General features: G+C 38.0%; 1 protein-coding gene across 2 annotated transcripts in view; it reads right to left on the reverse strand.

Annotated features, from left to right (window-relative positions):
• Positions 1-4,164: 4,164 nt before the first annotated feature.
• ksr2 (kinase suppressor of ras 2) overlaps positions 4,165-18,490 on the reverse strand; it is a 164,920-nt gene continuing 150,594 nt past the window's right edge. Inside the window, exons 21-22 of one of the 2 annotated variants that reach the window (XM_036598989.1) lie at positions 16,662-16,795; positions 4,165-4,330 (exon numbers count right to left, since the gene is read on the reverse strand). In XM_036598989.1, the coding sequence (XP_036454882.1) occupies positions 4,324-4,330; positions 16,662-16,795 (141 nt within the window). In that variant the 3' untranslated portion in view covers positions 4,165-4,323. Of the gene's footprint in view, positions 4,331-15,090; positions 16,796-18,490 lie in introns of those variants that run through there. The other variant, XM_036598988.1, reaches the window with a different exon arrangement.

The raw sequence follows: 18,490 nt of genomic DNA on the forward strand, positions 1-18,490 counted from the left end.
ATTGTATCTATTCTCAGGCAGAATGCAAAGCAGGTTTCCGAAACCCCCTTACCTGGGGTGAAATCACTGTAATGCACAGCCTCCCAGGGCTTATTGCTTTTATAAAACAACAATCAATCTGGTCAAATAAACTACGTTTTAATGAATAATTTAGGTTATAAATGATAATAATCCCAATAAACCATTCTTCCACTATGAAATATAGTTTGTTTAGAGAAGTGGTTCTCAGGGATCCCCAGATGGTTCACATTTTTCCTTTATCCCTATGTGTTACAAGTTGTGTTGAAGCAGAAATCTGGAGGACGGGTTTGAGAACCACTGATTTAGAGTAATGCTGTTGTTACCGAACAGCCATGCACTGCTGACTTAGCACAAGAACTTTCAGCCCCCCATCATTGAATGTTGCAGTATTCATGTGTACTTTCTGATTTTCCTTGCAAACATTCTGCCATTTGGTCCATTGTGGGCTAACTGTGGGCACTGTGGGCTTGGGCAATCCCATACAATCCTAAACCAGCCTGCCTGGTTCTGACCCTCACCATAATTCCTCACTTAGTCAAGGCTCAGTTAGGGCTGCCTGGCCAACATTAAAGGATCAATCATTTGCCACTGAGCAAAATCTCATCTGCCCTGTATATGCAGCCAATTGGGGGCCACTAATCAAGCTGGGCCTCTACAGGGCCAGGGCAGACTTGCTTGCTGGCTTATACAATAATGAAAATGTCATATTATTGTAGATGCAAAGCAGAAACCTTCATCTTAGCAGTTAGCAGTTGTGCCACCAAATTACTATTCCAACTGCTAATGTTTACTATGCCTCTATGGGATTTCCTGTGTTGTGTTAACAACAAGCCACTCATCTGTTTCCCACACTCAGTTTTATATACTTCTGGCAGATCTAATCATTGGACATGGACATTTGAAGCTTGTAAAACTTTCAAGTAAAAATTCACTATTTATATAGTAGTTTTGCAGCAAATCATTCAGTAAACACTTAAGCCTTACAATGAACACTAATAGAAAAACAGTTTAGCCTGTTAGCTAATTTTTAGCTTGTTTAGCCTGCCATATTGTAATCTAGTTGTTAAGAAAATAAGTTGACAGCTTAAAAAAAAGTGGGTTCTTACTTCATCTGTCAATGCACTCTGTTGTCCATGCAAGCAGCAGTCCATCTGCAGTGCAATGAGTTTTAATGACTATAACTTTATTTTTGGAAAATCATTCTTTCAAAATGCATCAGGTTTGTTTCAGATTGTTATCGTTTGAGCAGTTTCTTTGCAGACTTGTGTAAAGAGTTTTTCTCTGAAATACCACTTTATGGAGTTCATTGCAGTTTACCCATGGATAAACTGTCCAAAGTAAAGTGTCTAAATACTTTTGGGGACCACTGTACATGCACATACATACACACATTTACACACACACAGCTAAAGGAGGGGGTGCTTCACACACATGCACACACACAAATACACACAAGTAACTGTATTCCACGTCCAACCCGTTACTCCCCCTCTTACACAGATTAATCCAGTGTGTGAAACGAACCAGCAAATAATAATAAAAATAAATAAACAAACTGACAGTAAATTGTTGCTGTCGTAGCAAAACGTTGCATCCTTATAGAAGAAAACATTTCTACATAAAGATTTTTAAAGGGCCCATATTCTGCATGTTGTATTTCTTTTTTTCTTGTATTTCTTTTTTTCTATTGAGGTCCATTCTTAACGCTTGTGTGGTTTTATGCACTTATTTCTATCTCACCATCCTTCAACCTCTCTTTATCTCTTAGAATGAATCAGGCTGTTTTATTACTGTGCCTTTAAGGCTGATATACAGTACCATGCAGAAGTTTTAGGCACTTAGGCCTATTATTTAAAAACATTTGTCTTGGCAATAAATATGATTGCTCTTGTACAATCACTGTGTATCATTAGAATAAATGCAAATAAACATACATTTTGTAAAACATAGGAACTTCTTAACTTCCAAAAAGTAGTAGCTTGTGAGCTAGTTTGTAGGACAAAGTTTGGTTCCAGATTTCTCCTCGATGCCCCCAGTCATTGCTTGAATTTGTTAAATTTAATTTCTAGCACACTTGATTTACCATAATGAAGCATTCACTGGCATTGCAGGTTGACTACAAGTAATATTGGGAATTAGGGGCATCACTAGGCCAGTTTTAGGGACAATTTAGACCCCGTTAATGTTATTTAGCTAACCCTTCCATATAGGTTTGTGGCAAATCATGGTCAGTATAGCTGGCTGTGGGGTTTTTACATGGTTGCTTGTTAGCTAGCTAACTTGTTGGGAGAGAAAAGGAGTTGGGCTGACACTAACTTTAGCTAGCTGACAGGCCAACTAGTTTAAGAATTTGAAGAAACTTCTCTCTTCTCGTGAGTGTGAGAGTGTGAACAAGTGACAGAGCTAGAATTAATGTTATTGACAGCTCTTTATATCCTTTGTTTTTATATTTCCCTTCAGTATTTGGAAACTGTGATGGTTAGTGATCAAGAAGAAAGCAAGGGGGAGCTGTTAAAGCTTTCCATTTAAAGTAATATTGACTTTAATTTAACTGAGAAAATATATTTGTCACTATGACCATAAAATTCTGTCACCTAGCTTATTAAAAATGCCTACAGAGCAAAATCACACTCTTTCTGATTGCCCCAACTGAGACTGAGCTGATCTATGATCTGTGTACTTGGGGACCTTGCAGCTTATGTAAGTAAGAGCAGATAGCATTGCTCGACTTCAGTACCTGTGCTCTATCTGTCTCTGCTGTAAGTGGATGGACATAGTGAATAAGACATACTAGCTCTCCAAACTACTAAGAGACAGATCTACTTTGTACCAATTTGACCAAATAGCCATTTTTTGGTCAATTTTCTGGCTGTTGCTGCTCTAAAAGTCCAATGAACAGACTTTCTGGGGCTCCCTAGTACAGACTTAGCCCCCTGTCCATGAACCTCTAGTGATGCCCCTGCTGGCCTCCATGAGGAGAGGTTTGAAAATGGTTACATGAACACAAATGTAATATCACTATTTACAGTATTAATAATATTTGTATTAATTATAATATTAGCATTTTCTTCAGAGCAAATAAACACTTATTGGCCAGATAAATGTTTTAGTCTCATTTTCATAGGTAACTAAAACTTTTGCACAGTACTGCATGTAAATGAGCTCTGTTCTTTGTGTCTCATTCTAAGAGCAGTCAGGACTGCAACACTCCTTATACCCTCAAAATGGGTGGAGCAAAACATAGGCTGAATAAGTGGTAAATGACATCACAGACACTGAATTCAAAACAGCCTTGTTTTGCAGGTTAGTTTCATATCTGGACTGTATGGACTGGGGAGTAAACAGTACATTCTGAAACTTGAAAAATGTACATACTACAATAAGTAAAAACACGGTAGATTTTGTTTTCAATGATGGGCCCTTTAGGTAATTTTGGACCAATTCTATTGGTCCATTCATCATGGAGTGTTCACACAATGTAAGGGGCAGCTGGCATTTTCAAAATAAAAGAAAAAAGAAACCAAAGAAATGGAGTTGAGGTTTACTTATGACAGCAACGAAATGTCAGTGAGATCATTTTCCCACCTGGCAACAGTGTCAGTAATGACATAATGAAATCAGGGCCCGGATCCTGGATCTCTTCAACGTAAAACAGGAATCAGCCAGAGAGGACAGTGCTTATTTCTGAAATATACAGAACATTCTGCATTCGGGATGGATTACAGCATGAACTAAGAAGAAAACTTGGATATGAATGCTATATCCAAGATGGTGCAGGTCAGCGCATGCATGTACAAGCTAAAGTACATGTACATACAGTATCTGAGGAGGGTTCTTTTCAATAATGGCAGTAATTACTCTCAAATTACAAACGTTTGCATATCATGTTGCAGAAAGGAGGCCGCTGACGTGAGGCGCCGATGGTCATGAACCGTCCGTGCAATGCATCGTGGGTAAAGCAGATGATGTGCAAGAACTCAAAGCAAACGGATGGATTTCGAAGCCAAAGCATAGCAGACAGTGAGCGCGGTGCGGGGGAGCACTTCGGATTCTCTGATCGATCAGAGATCGTTCCGAGATTGAGCGTTGTAGAGACAAGTCATCCAGTCTAGGCTTTAGGCATCCAGGAAAGAATGGCTTCTCTGCAGTTAGCGTGTTATTACCCCCCTTTGTAAAGACCACAGCAAAGCCAATGGGCAGCTTTTCTGTCAGATGTGATTGGTGATGAGGTTTGGTGGACAGACAGAGGAAAGTTTGGACTGTTGGGGTGAGAGGGGCAAAAAGAGGAGTGGTCCATCACTGCTACAGCCTGCAAAAGGGAAGAGAACAGATGTAAACAAGGTGAAAAACAGGGAGATACCAGCCGTTGCACACATGCTTGAATCGATTTGTTTGGCTTGCTTATACTTTGTCCAGCCAGCAGCTGCCTTAGCTCTATTGACTGACCTGAATTGTTTCAGAATATGAAATTAGCAGACAATAGTTTGGTGGAAAGTCAAGTTTGTGCAGTTTTCCTCTTACTAAACACAGTTGGTCAGTGAAAACATGTTTAATGTCTGAAGTTTGCTACATTACTTACTTCTAAACCCGTATATTAACATCATGCTAATATGTCTAATCATCATACATTTGCTAAAAGCAGTGCTGACTTGTTCAGCAATCTCAAATAGTCTTGATTATCTGGTTTCTGACACTGTATGATGTCATTTTCTATAAAAAGGACAAAAGTGTAGATATATTTCAGGTTTCAAGATGGCTGCTGCTAAACCTTTTTTGTCTATTTTTTTTCTAAATAAAAGAATGCCACACAGTGTCAGCAAGTTTATTGCAGATTACTTAAAGGCTCAATACAGTCTGAGTTGAGTGTTTAATAATTTAACTGTGCATATTCGTTGGTATAAACTTCCATTACTTGTTAGCTACATTAGCCTCATAGTCCAGAGCAAAACTAAAAAAGCAACCTTCAGACCAAATATGTCTTGGCTGAACACATTTGGGAAACTATTGCTTTAGTAGAAACAAACAGTATAACACAAATATATCATCACTGTCAGAACAAAACACTGCATCTCTATTTTTATATAGTCTTTTTTTTTTTTTGAACATGCCACCTGTTGTTATGACATCTTAAAATATCATGATGAACTGAGCCATGGAAATACACCAAAACTACATCCTATTTAAACTTTTGTATCATGTTAAGTAAACTTATATAGACTTCCTATGTGGTTTCTGACACTGCTTAACATGATACAAAAGTAGTAACAGTATTGGCAGCCATCTTGAAGTACACACACACACACATATATATATATATATATATATATATATATATATATATATATATATATATATATATATATATGTGTGTGTATATATATATATATATATATATATATATATATATATATATATATATATATAGTGACTTTAAAGAAGAAGGCAAAAACGTTCTTTATTTTTAATGGAAGTTAGTATAAAGAGATTTTATTCTAAGCAGTTTTAAAATTTTCACATAATGTAAAGGTCAGCTTCTGTGCCCAAATGACGTAGAAAAATATAAAAGATGTAAAACATTGATTTTTTTTTTTGACATTACATGATGCGGTAATGTAATGCACCAAAATTACATCCTATTTAAGGTTAAGAGATGTTAAGTAATCTTGAATAGAGTTCATATGTGGCTCCTGATGCTTCATAACATAACGCTGACTACAAAAATGGACAAAAGTAGTTTTTGCACAGTTAAAAACGGTATTAACAGCCATCTTGAAGCCCAAAGTATATAGCTATTTTATATACATGTCTAAGCAGTTTTGGAGCATGTCTGTTGGTCCATTCATCATGAAATTGTCACACAATGTAAAGGTCAGCTAAAGGTCAGCACTATGCTCAAATTATGCAGAACAATTAAAAATGCAAAACAAGGAGGATTGTTTTGGACAGTGACATTATATAACTGATGTAAAGTAAGTAAAGATTTGGTAGTTGGGCAACTTACATGAATCTTGTTTAGGTAAAATTATAAATACAGACTCTAAATGCAACAGAGAAGATGCTTTTGGTCAATAGTATTTTAATTATTAGAATTGTAGCCTTCAAGCTGTCCAACCCCATGAGTCCTGATTACTGTGTAAACAGCAGCCTGGAAGGCATCGATCACCAGCACACTTCAACTCATACTGCCAGTAGATAGAGGACTTCGGAGTTTTGGAGTGCTTTGGGCAAGAACAGGTTGTACTGCATCCATTATTCATTCTCTCTCTCTCTCTCTCTCTCTCTCTCTCTCTCTCTCTCCGTACTGTTAGGTTTTCTTTGGAGGATTTGGAGTGATTGTGCTATAACTGCCAAATCTAGTAGTCTAGACCTGGAGGATTTGCTTGCACAAATCCTGACCCCTGAGGGACAGCGGAACAGTCAGCTTTGGTTAGTGTAGGGGGTCAGAAACAAGTTCTTTGAAAGTCCTAAATGATGGGTCAGCACTGGCAATTTGAATGGTGTCTCACTGTCAGAGGTCCACTGACCTGCTGCTTCATACAATACAGCTCTTTTACTGCTCATGTTTTTTTTCTTCTCTCTGCCTCTCTCTCTCTCTCTCTCTCTCTCTCTCTCTCTTTCTCTCTCTGGGTCACTCTCTCACTCTCTCTTGATCTTGACTAATGAGTAATCGCCTGGAAAAGTGTGTAGGTGCCTTTCGATAAGTAAAGAAAAGCCCACACACTTCAGGGACGCCTCTATGACTTTTAAACTCGTCATTTGAACCACAATATTGGTCTGAAAATCCGCCCACATAGAAGGAGCGTAGATGTGTAGATACCTGTAGATCAAAGCGAGCAGAGCTAATTCCCTTCTTAAAAATAACACTGTAAAAACACACCAATATTACCAAACGGTTCTTTGGAGCGATGCCATATAATGGCCTTTTTTTAAATAAAGGTTCCGAAATGTTTTTTGCCACAGCTCCAGAAAAAAATGTAGAACTTGTACATTGCATTTTGGGAAAAAAATGATTCTTTAAAGAACCATCCATCGAAACAAGAAATGGTTCTTCTATGGCATCTCTTTAAAGAACCTTTTTTTTGGCATCTTTGTTTATAAGAGTGTAGAACCATGCATTCAAGCCAAGAACCATTTGGCTTTAAGAGTATAGAAGTTTTACATTATGCAGAGGTTCTTTAAACTTCAAAAAAAGGTTCTTCAATCTTGCACATCTCGTTTCCAAAATGTTTCTTTATAGAAATCTATTGAAAGCTTCTTTAGGGGAACTAAAAGTGGTTCTTCTATGCCATTGAGCCTTTTTGGTACCTATATTTTTAACATTGTAACCCAGCCTCTGCTTAAAGATGCAGTAGTAATGACAAACTCTGGGTAACACTTTATTTGGAGTGGCCCTTTGTAGATGATTAATACATTCTTAATAGTTTATCAGTAACACATCAACAACATATCAGTGAAGTATCAGTAGTGAAGCATCTGAATACATTGAAGTAAATACCTTATAGATGTTCTGTTGATACATTACTTACATTAAATAGATGTATTATTAATGTGTTATTTCTATTATGCAAAACCTAACCTTACCCAACCTTACCCAAAACCTAACCCTAACCCTGGTCCTAATCCTAACCCTAACTTTAACCTCAACCTCAACCTAAAACCTAATCCTAACCCACATATGTTTTTGACATGTTACTGAGAGTCCGTTGAGTATTTGTTTCATTTAAAAAGGACCACGTAAAATAAAGTGTCACCAAAATTGTAATTATTATTAATTGAGTTTGGCTTCACACCTGATCTCTCCTGTCCTGCTCATTCAGTAAAGACACAGTCAGAATGTATGAGAAATCATACATGGAAAGAAGAGAGAGGTTGAGAATGGGATAATAAGAGAGTTTAACAAAAGATCATGTGTGAAACATCAAACAATAAACTCAAACAAAAACACAGCTGTCGGTTCTGGTCTGTATGTGTGCCAAGATCGTGCGAAAGTCAGAGACCACTCCAGACCACTTAGAGTCAAAATGGCCAATATGTAATTGTTCTTCAGATTTCTGTGCCAAAAAAGACAACACATATTTAACAACAATTACACAGAAGACTCAACAACTAAATATGATGCAGCATTTTATGTAGCACAAGTCACTGTCCTTTATTAAAGGCTGTAGTCTGCCATACAAGCAAGGCTTCTGGCTAACAGCTCACTCCACACTCAGCTCACGTCTGCTCTCGCTTCCATCTCTCGACTGCCACAGTTCTTCCTGTTCTAATGCATAGAAAGAGCTCGGCGACTAGCCCTGCCTTCACAATAAGAGTCTTTCTAAGAATAACCCAGAGAATAACTGCTGGAAAATGAGTAACCTAGAATAAACATGTAAAACACATTTCTTGAACCGACTACAATAATATCAGTTGCTCAGTATTTAGTGTGTCCACTCTTTGCCTATATTACAGCTTCCATTCCTTTCAACAGACTTGCTTTCAGTTTGTCAAAGAAATCGGAAGGGATATTTTTTCACACCTGCAAAGTTCAGACCTCAGCGTTGGTTGAATTTTCTGCTGTTATGACCGAAGTAATCCCAAACACATTTAGGCTTATGAGTCCATAAAACCTTACTCCACATCTCTGTCTATTTCCTTTTCTCAGTAACAGCTACACATCCTTTCAGACTCGCAGCACTGAGCTGTCTTCTCACAGTGGAAGGATGGACAGAAACACCTGTGGATGTTTTCAGATCTGAAGTAAGAGTGAAGCTTGATTTTTTTTCCTCTCTCTCAAAGATGAAAGCTTTAAATGCTGTTTTTCTAATGGGGACAGTTTCGGTGGTCTACTAGGTATTGCAGGTGGTTGTTAGGAGCCCATTTTCTCTGTAGCGTTTAATCATTTTTTAAGTTTGGTTGTGAAAAACGCTCCTGAAAAATGAATTATTTGTACTTGGCAGTTTTGACTGGAAATTCACTAAATGAAGGGTGGTCTCTGACTTTTGCACAGTACTGTATTTTACAAGTTTATATTATATTTTGTTATTAAAATACTTCAGAAATATAAATAGTTAAATAAATGATATTAATATTATAAATATTTAATGTTTTATTTATAATAATTATTTAAAAAGTTCTACCTTCAAAAGTTTGTTCTCTCAACTTTCTGGTGGGCCAAATCAAATGTCCTCACAGTTTAAAAATGTGTGCATATGTATGTGTGTGTTTAGTTCTTTGTGGGGACCAGTGTTCCCAGGATGATGGAGATGTTGGTTGTTATCCTCGAGAAAAAATCCTTTTTTTGCAATAACTGTAGCTTTAATTTGGAAAAGCAAAGGAGGCTGAAGATCAGCTTTTGGTTCTTGAGGTTACCTTTAGGATTGAAACACTGCACACAGGCAGAAACATGATTTAGCGTGTGAGCACATGTGAAAGAACGTAAAGTATTCTAAATGTCAAGAGCAATAATCCATTCAGATTCACTGCATAAAGATGGATCATTTTTAACCTTATTTGTCAACTTGTCTCTCAATCTGACATATGATGGGTTTCTCATCTGTCCTTAATTCCGCTCTCTTAGCCCCTTCCGGCTCCAGATCCCTCCTATTCATGAGAGATTTGAAGAGGGAAGGATACGCTTGTATCTGATCAGCCGAAATGTCAGTGGTTAATTGAAACGAGGCCTGATGGCCCACCCCTGATTCCCAACACCACTCTACTCCCTGCCTGGATCAGAGTCTATTAAATACTCACACTTTTGATTGACAATTGACTGATATTTTATTATCCTTTAAGATGCTTGGCCTCCTGTGTGAGCTTCTATTGCTTTAAAGATTCACGCATCGAAAACTTGTCACACAGTAAACGGTAAACAATAGAACAATAAAAACAGCCCTCTGCACTCTTAAAAATGAAGGTTTCGATATGGTTCTTCAGGGTGATGCCACAGAAAAGTAACTTTTGTAAACCAATTGTTTTCCTATAGAATCTTACAGTGGACTGTGCTTTTCAATCTAATCTCTGTCTGTTGCTTCTGTGTTTTAAGGTCAAATAACAAGACAATAATCTAGAACATTTATTATGGACTTAAGCAGCTGCACATTGGCTTCTATTATAAGCATGTTTTTTAGTCAACAGGTTTTCTATACAGTACAGGACAATGCATAAAAAAAAAGTAATCGACCATATAGTGCAGATGCAGTACAGAGGAAAGACAGAGATTAGGTTGAAAAATAGTACTGTGGCCTCCTGCTACCAGCTCATTTGGCCTTGAATACGCAGGAGGAATGGTCATGCGGAGGGGCAAATGCAGAGCACCCTGAGAGAACGCTGAACATGAAGTAAGAGAGACTTTAAAATGTAAATAGTTGTGTTATGGTTATTATAAGTGCATTTATGTGTTACAGGTGTGCTAATGTGCTGGGCTGTGGAGCTGGTTACCGTCAGGGTGTGACGCATGACTGTGGGTGACCTGACTCGCTGTCCTGGCCATTTAGATGCTAGTGCTAAGCAGCAGATCTCCCCTGCTGCTTTATTCATAAAAGAGCACTCATTCAAAGTGTTTGCCGTATCTTATTCTTCTATGTGGATGCCACACTGGTGTCAGAAGTAGGATTGTCCCCTAACAGATGTGAAGAAATTACGAACCCAGCAGCGAAACGGTGGAGAAGACCGAGCCTGAACGAAGACAGCAAGAGAGGAGCAGCACAGCAAAGATGGGCAGCAGGGGAAGGGATTGCAGCCAAGACGGTGCAACAAGGCTCAATGGCGGAGCCTGGCTGGAGGATGGCAGTTGGCCATGAGAGCCTGCAGATGAAGATGCCTGGACAGTGGCTCTCAGGAGGATGCCTGACAGTGAGGCTGGCACAACATGGCTAGGGACCAGAGCTGGTGCGGGAAGGCACCAAAGACGAGGCTGGTGCGAGGGGGCTCAGAGGCCGGAGGTGCGTTAAATTGGCGACACGTGGCCGTGAACGCTAACCCACATTGTGTGTGTTTTCTTGTATTCTTAATCAACCAACAGCTTAAAGGGGAATTCCTCTAATTGAAAAAAATCCAGAACCAATAATAAAACTTTTTTTTTAAATTTATAACTATTTTCCTACAAAATAGGTATGGGGGGGAAGATTGTTTGGGCCAGCTAAGGGGGATAACACTCTGTACAATCAGTGTTTGTTCTTACTTTTCTGTGGGAGAAGGAACCAACCAGTGACCTGAGAACATCTCTGTATGAAGACGTCTTGAAATAAATCTAACCTTCTCCTCAAAGTGCACGAGTCTGTCTAGTTTATTCTCAATAAATTCTACACTGACACCACAAGTCAACACAGCATTACATATAAAGACTCAGAAGACACACGTCGATTAGGGAACCAAAGGTGTTTTTTATGGCATCATTCTAAAGAACTCATTTGGAACCTTTATTTTTAAGAGTGCAGATCAAGAACCCTACTAAATCTTAAAATTTTTAATTGAATTGTTCTGTAACTTTGTAATTCACTTCTCTGCTTATCAGGAACGAAAAAAAAACCCACTTAACATCGTTTTGCATTAAAATAATGACCTTTGTTCCAATATGTTTCATTATGATTGTTTTCAAATCACTTGCACTGATTTGCTTTAATGAAATCCGCCACCCAACCAGCTGTATCTCCAGTGCCTTGCTCTGAATGCCTTATCAATCACGCTCTCCAATTTAAACCCCCCCTGCTGAAGTATCGAATGTAACGAGGGCCAGACGAGGTGCCAATTAGTGAGTTTAGCCCTGTGCGCCAGGACCTTTGACCCTTGGGGTTATCAGGCCATCAGCCCCTCCACTCGGGAGCGTAATTAAACAGGAGCGAGTGATGATACCGGTGGTGAGAGAAAGAAAGAGCACCCTGCCTCTTTCGGCTGTGAGTCAGCATTTGGCCCAAATCTTTGCTTGCCTTGCTTGCCTTATTCGTGTTGCTGCTGCTGCTGTAGCTAAATGAGAAGATTTTCACTCCAGCCTGCTGCTATTGTTTAACATGAACCCACAATAATAAAAGCATCTTGTGCTTTTATATGAATTCTATTATATTAATAAAGATATTTTATTGCTATTTGATTTTGATGAAAAGTAATAACTGTGTGCACAGTCTTAATTTGCGAAAGAAAAAATGTACACTTTTTTGTTTTGTTATTTCTTGTCAAACAAACAGAAAAAGGTCAGACATAGCTGATGATCCAGCATGTATATCGAATGTTAATGGAATTCCTTACATAACTATGTAAATGATGTATGTAATTATATTTAAACAGTAGGCTAATTTGTGGGAAGACGCCTCTCAGGGTCAGACACTGCCCCTCTCTCTCATTTCTTCTCCTGATCAAATGATGGGGGCCAAACACATTTACTGAACGGCATTCCTGCATTCCTTGGAAACTTTTTGGGATCAGTTGGTGTACTTCTACATCACTGGATAATGGTGATATATGCATTTAAATTCAGTTTTTCAAGTAAGGAGTTAATATTAAAGCAAAGAAATAGAATCAGTGTAGTGTCACTGCAGAACTAATCACAGGTATTCAGGTAAGCAGTTATAGTGTGGATCTGTCAATGTAATCTCTGGTTGAAACAGGAACATTACGGTGTGGCAGTGAGGTCTGAATGGCTGCTGTTCATGTCCCACTTTTAACATAATGTAAGAGGTTTTCAATGAACAAGATGAGTTTTTGTCCACAGACAGAAAAGTGTACAAGGATTATCATGTCTTGGTGGATGAACAGTCATTTAGAAATTGCTAAATCAGTTAGTTTTAACTAACATCTAAGACACAGTGTAGTGGCTGATGACACAGATCCAAGTGAACCTATCCATGCTCCGCCCAGAATTGTGTTTGTTTATAGCAAATGTTGCAGCAAGCATTACAAACTCCATTGAGGGTAATGTAAAATTTCCCATCTCCTCCTTGTCTTTTACTCCTATATCTCAAAGTAAGGCAGGTCTGGCCTTCTACCTTAACCCCTTAAAATCCCTGATTTATCACATACTAAGACCCATGTGATATTATGTGACAAATAGACTGGACCAATCGTGATGTTACACAACAAAGGGACTGAACTCATTCTGATATGTGACAAATGGACTGAACCCATTGCGATATTATCCGACAAGTAGACTGGACCAATTGTGATACTGTGCGACAAGTACGCTGGACCAAATGTGATATTATGGGACAAGCAGACTGGACCTATTGTGACAAGTATTCAACAAGTAGACTGAACCAGTTGTGATGTTACACCATGTAGACTGGACTGATTGTGATATTACACAACAAATGGACTGAACCCATTGTGATATTGTAAACAAGTAGACTGCACCAACTGTGGTGTTGTCCGACAAGTAGCCTGGATCAATTCTGATGCTACGTAACAAGTGGTCTAGATGAGTGGTGATGTTACACAACAAGTAGACTGGACCAACAGTGTTATTATTCGACAAGTAGACTGGAGCAGGTGTGATGTTTCACCATGTAGACTGGACTAATTGAGATATTGCACAACAAATGGACTAAACCCACTGTGATATTACACAACAAGTAGACTAGACCAACTGTAGTGTTGCGTGACAAGTAGACTGGATCAACTGTGATATTATGTGACAAGTAGACTGGATCAGTTGTGATATTATGCAACATGTAGACTGGAACAATTGTGATATTATCCGACAAGTAGACTGGACCAATTGTGATATTATCTGACAAGTAGACTGGACCAATTGTGATTTAATGTGACAAGCAGACTGGACCAATTGTGATATTATCCAACATGTAGACTGGAACAATTGTGATATTATCCAACAAGTACACTGGACCAATTGTGATATTATGCAACATGTAGACTGGAACAATTGTGATATTATCCAACAAGTACACTGGACCAATTGTGATATTATCTGACAAGTAGACTGGACCAATTGTGATTTTATGTGACAAGTAGACTGGACCAATTCTGATTTTATATGATAAGTAGACTGGACCAATTGTGATATCCGACAAGTAGACTGGACCAATTGTGATGTTATGCAACAAAAGGACTGAACCCATTCTGATGTTATGTGACGAATGGACTGAACCTCTTTGTGATATTATCCGACAAGCAGATTGGACCAAGTGTGATACTATGCGACAAGTATGCTAAACCAAAGGTGATATTATGGGACAAGCAGACTGGACCTATTGTGATACTATGCGACGAGTAGACTGGACCAATCGTGATATTATGTGACAAGTAGACTGGACCAATTACGATGTTACGAAACGTAGACTGGACAAACTGTGATAATACACAACATATGGACTGAACCCATTGTGATATTACACGATAAGTAGACTGGACCAATTTTGGTGTTACACAACAAGTAGACTGTTAACGTAGAAATAATGTAATATATCAGTACCTTTCAACAAAAAATGGCAAACATGGGGAAACAAAGGGGAAAGGGAAGGATAAAAGGAATGACTAAAAACATAATAAAATTCCAAAATGAACATTTTTTATTGTCGTATTTCATAAAGGATGAGTGCAAAGAAAGAGCTTGTGATGAGTCTAGCAGTCACTAAGCTGTGAACCATAAGGCATCTGTAAATACAAGCATTTGTACACCTACAACCTACAGTACAGAAACTCAGTCATGGAGAAAGTTGAACAAAACTAGCAATAATGTGCACAGAGTTAACAATGGAACAAAAGCATGAATTCATAATCAAAGTCCAAAAGACTATGTAAAAGAAAGAAATAAGAGAGAGAAAGAAAAGAAAAGACACACCCGGCACGATTCATACATTCATCATGGGACAGATTTGGCGTACACCCAAATGTCTCGATGAGGGAAAATTAATTTACAGCTACGGGTCCATGGCACTGATGCTGCTGATGGAAATGATTGTTAACGAGCTCCTCCTGCAATTCCTCCCATTTTCCTTTTCAGGATGGAATCAGGTTCCATACATTTCTCATCCAAACGAATATGATATGGAGTATATATCACAATCATTGTCTAAGACATCTATAATACTACATAATTTAATGCGGCCTGACAATGTTATTTTCAATGACTTTTAAACATATCTGTATATGTGTGATAATATTGGATTTTAACACTATAAATTACATACTTTATGTGGTTCTGAGGTTCGGTTAACATGGACAGGTCCCTCGTGGGTCCTCTCATGCATTTTAAAGGTGTGAGCTGTACAAATATAAATGATCCACAAAACAATATCTGATCCCAAAAATAGACTCGAGTACGTCCCAAAAAACAGCAGCAATAGATCTATAAGCGGTTCGGACACTGGAACTGGTTATGAGCTATAAAGAGCGGCTGTGAATAGAGTGAACAGATTGTCTACAGCCAGTGAGTATGGCACTGCGATGGCTAAAGCAGGTCTGCAGCACTTCTTTTTAAGCCATACGTAGCTAACGTCACCTTCATAACCGGTTCGAACGACGAAATATTAAATTCCTTTGAAATTTCCGCAATCAACACTTGCATGCAACAGTCATAGGTGTTGTGTAATTTACAGATGGCGATTATGAAGTGCACTACATGGCATGTTCTCGCTAGTGCATGTATACGATAATGTACAAACATTGTGTTTTTAAAATATTCTCAAAACATTCGTACGTATTTTTCCGTAAGAAAAAAAAATCGTAAGTCTGATTAACTCTCCGTCTCCTCGCGGGCTCAGAAACAGCATTAACTCCAGCTAGTTCTCAGGTTCGTCACAGTAAAGTATGATACAATTCAAGTGTCATTAACCACATTTACAAGCGGAACTTCTACAGCAAAACTGTGGGCGAGTCGGCCGTTGCCAACATTCGAACGCAGGCAGAAATAATTAGGCAACTAAAAGTACAAGGAATGGCTTCGTACTCTGCAGAAGGGTGAGGAACGTCCACATTCTTTTCTGGCTTCTAAAATAAAGAGAAGTAGCTTTGCGACTGCAAGGACAGCACGAATGCCGACAACATGCACTCATGGAAATCCACGACAGACAGAATGACAGTGACTGGACCGAAAGAAAATAAATAAACAACTTCAAGAAGTACATTTCTCAAATCCGAAAATAAATACATTCACTCCATGACTACATGTCCTTAGAAAATAATAATAATAATAATAATAATAATAATAATACAGACACAAAACTCACACAGAATAAAAACAAGTTGCATTTGTTCATAAAAATGCATCATAAATGCACTCAATACAGAATGACATGGCATATGATTGAAAAAAAGAGAAATTTTCATCAAAAGATAACATTGAGAAATTAATCACAAAGAAATTCATAAGCTGGCATAACAGAAACAGATTCAACAGATTAAAGGAAAACAAACAGAAAGAACAGAGAAGAAAAGCCAAGAAAGAAACCTCCCGTACATGATCAAACAATAATCAACAGAAGAACATGAGCTCTGGGTGTGCTAGCTAATCGATGTGTCAGGGAAACCGCTTTATGTATACAGCAGTGTACGCGTACAATCCAGTAGCCAACAGCAACTCAGTTTAGGTTTCTCACCAGTGCCTCACTAGAGCACCTCAGTGCACCACAACGGCTTCCTATTTAACGCCAACCTCATCTCCAGGACTTTTCATTTTGAATGTTTTTGCGAGCTTAGCTCATTTGACATACTCAGCTGATTTCCAGAAGTGTCCGGGATGAGAGAGGCGGCGGTTGCGTTTGGGGAGTTTCTCCAGCAGCTCCACCAGTTTGGAAAAGCTGGGTCTCTCCTCCTGCTCGTGCGCCCAGCAGAACAGCAGGATGTCCTAAAAGTGAGAAGAAAACTCAGTAACACTTCTTGATAATAATAGTTTATAAGGCATCTATTAGCTGATACTTCGAGTAATCATGAAATAGTGAGTTATTCATCACTAATTAATATACTAAAATTACATTTATAATGACTTACAGGTTACTTTTGCTGATCTAAAGTGATGTCATAGCGTCCTGAATGGCATAATTTGCTCCATATTTTGTTTGCAGTGTTTGTTTTTGCCTTAACTTTAATAAATTCAGTTAACTCACACCTGCATCCTTAATAGAGGTGTCAAGGCAGCAGGGATAGTTTATTATGTTTATACGTGTATAGTTTATAAAGTGTTTATTACGGTTGTTTATGGACTAATATTTTCTATTCTAGTGTAAAGATGTTTGTAAATGACTTCTGGCCCTTTATAGATATTTACATAAACTGAATTGTAAAAGCAAAAATGTTGCAGATACAACTTATACATCATTTTTAAAACATAACCAAGAAAATCGTTTTTTGTTAATGTCTTAAAATCCCAGACATTTTACATAATAAGCCTTATTATTCAGGAACTACAGGGACTTCAATGCAAACTGGCTGAGCTACTCTTAGGTTACAGAAGTGTGTAATAAAACCTTGGGCCTGCCGGTGGGCCTTGGCCATTTAGGGGGTTCATGTTCACTAAATCATTCGAAAGCCTAAAGTTTTCAGTATTTTTTATTGGTGTTTTTAAAGACACACCATGCTAGCAGCCAAGATTATTACTATTACTATTAGTATATTTTTTTGTAGATGTATTTTGTAAATTCACTAATAGTGCATGACATCTGAATTTCTGATTTGTTCCTCATTCATTATTTATAAATTAATATTATAGATGTATTTTTAATAACAATAATTGGCATGTAATGTAGTTCAATAACTGTAGGCTATGGCTGCCAAGAAACAAAGATTATTCCAGTGTTTTTTAATAATGTGCCACATTACTACAGAATTCAAATACAGAATTGTGTGGTCAAATCTGTGCATATCAAGTATTTTAGAGCAGCATTGAATGGGGCTCTGATTTTAGAACCAGAACTATTCATATTATAATATTATGTCTACAGTTCTACAGATTTATAGACCCAGAGAGCATCAGGCCCTCGCCTCAAAGGAAACCAAAGTAGTGAATTTTCTCACTTTTTTCTATTCAGAGCTGGAGATTCATGCCAGGACCCAGATTCAACAAGAAGTTATGACCAGCTTCAGACAGTTCTTCATTTGTACTTAGAAAAAGTATATAAATTTATATGATATAAATGCTTCAGTTACACTTTGCTCATAAGAATTTCTAGGGGTGGCAATAATTGTGACAATAAAATATAGGTTTTGGCTTTCTTAAACTAAATTTTCTTCAGTTTAACCGAAGAAAATTTATTTTAAGAAAGCCAAAACCTATATTTTTTCATGAGCTTTTATTTTACCCACCAAGGGTGCCAATAATTATGGAGCTAACTGTATTACGCTGCTGCTTTTTGAATTCATTTCGGACTCACTCTCATTCAATACTGAACTAAACTGGACCACATGACATCCTAAAATGATATTCAGATTCTTTATCTCATGACTTTCAGGTCATAACTTTTTTTTCTCTATTGGCTGATTTGGAGGTTTATTGGGCCTCAGCTATGGGGTAGAGTAGAAGTGATAAACTGGACTCCATCTGGGC

This window comes from Colossoma macropomum, unplaced genomic scaffold (genome assembly GCF_904425465.1).
Source record: "Colossoma macropomum unplaced genomic scaffold, Colossoma_macropomum, whole genome shotgun sequence".
NCBI classification, from domain to species: domain Eukaryota; kingdom Metazoa; phylum Chordata; class Actinopteri; order Characiformes; family Serrasalmidae; genus Colossoma; species Colossoma macropomum.